Source organism: Osmerus eperlanus, unplaced genomic scaffold (assembly GCF_963692335.1).
Source record: "Osmerus eperlanus unplaced genomic scaffold, fOsmEpe2.1 SCAFFOLD_333, whole genome shotgun sequence".
NCBI lineage: Eukaryota > Metazoa > Chordata > Actinopteri > Osmeriformes > Osmeridae > Osmerus > Osmerus eperlanus.
The window spans coordinates 21,367-25,615 of NW_026911702.1; the positions used below are offsets into that span (position 1 = coordinate 21,367).

At 41.0% G+C, this 4,249-nt stretch overlaps 1 protein-coding gene across 1 annotated transcript; it reads left to right on the forward strand.

Annotated features, from left to right (window-relative positions):
• The first annotated feature begins 1,788 nt into the window (after positions 1-1,788).
• Positions 1,789-4,043, forward strand: LOC134016473 (pancreatic secretory granule membrane major glycoprotein GP2). Its single transcript, XM_062455839.1, has 6 exons — positions 1,789-1,874; positions 1,976-2,038; positions 2,161-2,200; positions 2,306-2,758; positions 2,937-3,026; positions 3,499-4,043. The coding sequence occupies exons 3-6, from the start codon at positions 2,161-2,163 to the stop codon at positions 3,897-3,899; spliced, it is 984 nt and encodes a 327-aa protein (XP_062311823.1). The 5' UTR covers positions 1,789-1,874; positions 1,976-2,038; the 3' UTR covers positions 3,900-4,043.
• Positions 4,044-4,249: the final 206 nt, after the last annotated feature.

The following is a 4,249-nucleotide window of genomic DNA, read 5'->3' on the forward strand; positions in this document are numbered from 1 at the left end:
ATTTGGGAGGGAGCGGTTTGTGTCACATAGAAATGTGTCAAAGTTGTTTACACAGCAGTATTTTTACATTTAGTAAACTGTCAACTGCATCCCTGTAGTAAATAGATAACATTGGGCAGCAACGATGCATCATTACTACCCCTAGTGGTAACTGTTGTTATTGCACCCATGGGGGTCCCCTTTGCAGTCTTAATATCTTCTATTTCTATCTTCCTTATAGGTGGATACTCATACAGAACATATTTTCAAACATTTATAGCTTGAGTTAATGCAAAACTTATGAGTATCATTGTGCACCTATAGGACTGATATAACAGATAGGCCGATGAGAAAATTGTTAGATTCATGGTTACTGGTATCTTCATTTGTGCTGATGCTGGCAAACATCATGAGGGCCACGAGTCCCATTGCTGCTTACTAAAGCAACATGTCTCAAACTCTAAGAAACACATAGCTTCTCTTTCCAAAACCCTCAAATCAACTATATTTATACCAGCACAAATATTGGAAAGAACTGTGCATCTGTGACCAACCACTGCTATTTTAAACATTTGATCCATTGTGTTAGTGTCAATTAAATGTCAATTAAATGTAGTGCAAACCCATTGTACTCAGTACTTACAAGTACTAAGTAACTCAGAACTTAATTATTTTCTTATTTCATTAGTAGCTTCATAGTCAATATAAAATATTAAACCAATTTCAGACCTCATGAGTCTCAAGATTCCAGTCACAAATAGAATATGTGCCATAGCTAGAGAAAACGTACGCGGGCAAATGCTGACCACACGGACAAAAACTGCAAATGGTGACAATATCAAGTGTAGGTCAGCATCTTGGCCGTGAAAAGTAACACCTCAACTTTCTGAGAGTGCAAGATACTTTTTAACTGAAACTTCCAACTTCCCCATGTTCTGTAGGCTATAGTACAGAGACCTGAACATGCGTATATAAGGTATCCCGCTATCGGTTGTTCGACTTCGGTATTTGAAGATGCTCACATGAATAGGTGAGATGTTGTTTTCTCATTACACAAACAAAAAAGAAAATATGACTCACACTACAATACACACTTGAGATTCAGTGAAGGCTGTATCACTTCTAATCCTTCAGGATTTTTCATATTTAGACAGATTCTCAATATGTTTTTGATGTGTTATTCTGTTTCGACATCCTCGTCTGACAGGATATCGTCCCTAAGGCTTGGCTCTGGTGAGACTACAGGGATCAAAACATGGGCTTTGAGATATGGACTATAAAGACGGTAAGAATGGAGTTTTACAATCCTATTAAAATAATTCTCTTTGACATGAGTAAAACTTTTTGCACTTTTCTCTCATTAATTATCATGTATTGTATCAACAAGGCTTGCTGATTGATACAAGCGATACACGAGTAAAATAACACATAAATATTTTCCTAACAATGTGCTGAATTTTACCAGGACTGTCTTCTATAATTTGTATGTAACGGTTGTCCCCAGATGGTTGTCTTAGCTGTTGGCGTGGTTACCATGTTGCCTTCCTGCATAGTGGAGTCGGTAGGGAACTCGAGCTCTGTGAGTATCAGCTATGCAGTGTAATGATCAAAACCCAGCAAAGCAGATGGGACGTTTGGATCATAGAAAGGATACATTATTAATCAAATATTCTCTTATTTTCCCTGATGCGTGTAAAAAAAAAAAAAAATCTGCATGTAAAACACATGGGATCACTGTTAGTTGAGAGTCAAACAGTAAGCATGCAATTATTCAAAAATGCTGTTTTTGCATGGTTTGAACTTGGGAACATTTCATCTTCCAGACCGAGCTTAAGCTTTGGGACTTTGAAGTGAAACCATCGGTAACACAGACAACACTGGCTGTGGTCTACAAGGTACAATCATTTCCCAGTCAAATGTTGGGATAACAAAGCAGTTTAAGAAAACAACTATTCTTGGCTGCTAGTATCTATGTTGATTGTTTATCCTTTTGCAGGAGATTGATAGCTTGAGGCGTGAGCAGGCAACAATTAGGCAACAGCAAGTTGACTTGAAGCACGTATGGATAATATTTACAACATTCAACCTCTATATAATAACTGTCAGATAACTCACAGAATCTAGATACTATCCACATCTGTCTATAAACAAAGGAGTCAATCCAGTGCTGTTGTTCTACAGATGCTGGCAAACCAGAAGAAAGAGTTTCCCATGACAATAGGTCAGTGCATAATATATACTGTAAATACATTCCTTGAATTAATGCAGGCTAATTCTCAGTAGCTCCTCTCTTGCTCGTTCCCTGTGTCTTCTCTGTCTCTGTCAGGTAGCACTGCCCTTGCGCCCTACCCTCTAACCACCCAAGAAGTGGACAGCTGGTCTTCCGAAGACACAGACTCCATGCCCAACTTTGACCCCTGCTACCGCTACACAGTCCTGGACCAGACATGGAGGGCCACCAATACCAGCACCAAGGTTAAGATGTGTGACCGTAACGCCAACTGGAAGGGCTGGTACCGTCTCTTCTACAAAGGCAAGAGCCTGCAGATGCCAGAGAGATGTGTCCCCAGTGACAAGTGTGGCACCCACGCCCCCCTGTGGCTGGCTAGTCCCCACCCCCGGAGGAGCGACGGCATCGTGAGCCGCAGGGTCTGTGGGCACTGGAAGAAGCAGTGCTGTGCATTCAAGTCCACTCCCATCAAGGTCAAGAAGTGTAGGGGAAACTACTATGTCTACCAGTTTGTCAAACCGACAAGCTGCCATCTGGCCTACTGTGCAGGTACCAGTAGTCAAGATATGTTGTGGTGCTGTTGTGGTAACTAAGCTGATTTTGTTTTTTCAAATAGATCATTATCGGTAGATTAGAGTTGGAGGGGAAAACCTACAGGCGAGAAGATCTCCAGGTACAGTGATGTAGAGCTCTGAGGTAGACACTTATAAGGATGTTTTCCCCTCAGACGTCAACACCATCGTGTGTGGTAGATGCAGGAGGAGCGAAAGCTGTGTGAGCAGAGACAAGATTAGCTGGACGTGTAAGAGGAAGAAAGGTGAGTAGGACCGTTCCATCTATCTTTTTACCAAAGCATTTGGGAGTCAGGTGGCTGAGCGGTTAGGGAATCGGTCTAGTAATCAGAAGGTTACCGGTTCGATTCCCCACTAGGCCAATGACGTTGTGTCCTTGGGCAAGGCACTTCACCCTACTTGCCTCGGGGGGAATGTCCCTGTACTTACTGTAAGTCGCTCTGGATAAGAGCGTCTGCTAAATGACTAAATATTTGACTTTTTTTTTTTTTTTATCTCAGAAGGGTTTTATTATTATTATTACTTTTATTATTTGTATTATTGTTTTTATTGATTTCATGTAAAGCACCTTGAACTGCAATTCTTGTATGAAATGTGCTATATAAATAAAGTCTTATTCTTATTCTTATCTATTCATGATGAACACCACCAGAAACATTTTGAAACTCTTGTGTCCTTCTCCTTTCAACTGTACTTTGATCTCATGTTTTCTTTCAGTGATAAAGAGACAAGTTCACTTCTTTGCAGCCATCCCCACAAGCATCACAGGCAAGGTGAACCGCATCAAGTACAGTTCTGTCACAGTGAACGTGGGCCACGCTTTCAACAGAAGGACCTCCACCTTCCGGGCTCCTGTCAAGGGCATCTACCAGTTCTACTTTTCCACCCAAACGTCGACCAGTGGTGCTAAAACAGACCTGTGGCTTGTCGTCAACGGTTACTGGGTTTCTGTATCTCACACCCATGTCACCAGCCCTTCCTCTGTTGGCAGCTTGAGTACGTACATGACCTTCCTGCGCAGAGGGGGCCTGGTGTACGTGACCCAGAACTGTGGCAACTCTTGGGCAAACGCTGCATCCTCCACCATCATTTTTGGGGGCTCACTACTCTCACAGTAGAGACTGGGTATAATTGTTTTCAGAAGGTGCTAGTGTGTTGGGATTTGTCAGTAATCTTTTCTGTCAAAATTGCTTTGCATTTTGTCAAGTCGTGAGATGACAAACAAAACCAAATGAAGAACTTTAACTTTAGCTTTTGCACAAATGCTTAAAAAATGTTTTATATATAAAATAATTTTGAATAAAAGCTTTTTCATATCTATTTGTTTAATGTTATTTGAACATTTGAATTTCTTACACATGTTGATACAATGTAGTTTTGGTGTTGTCGGTAATGCTACTACACTCAATATGATTTTGATAATAAAAACAGGGTGTGCGTTGTCATCTAGCAACACAGTACCACTATT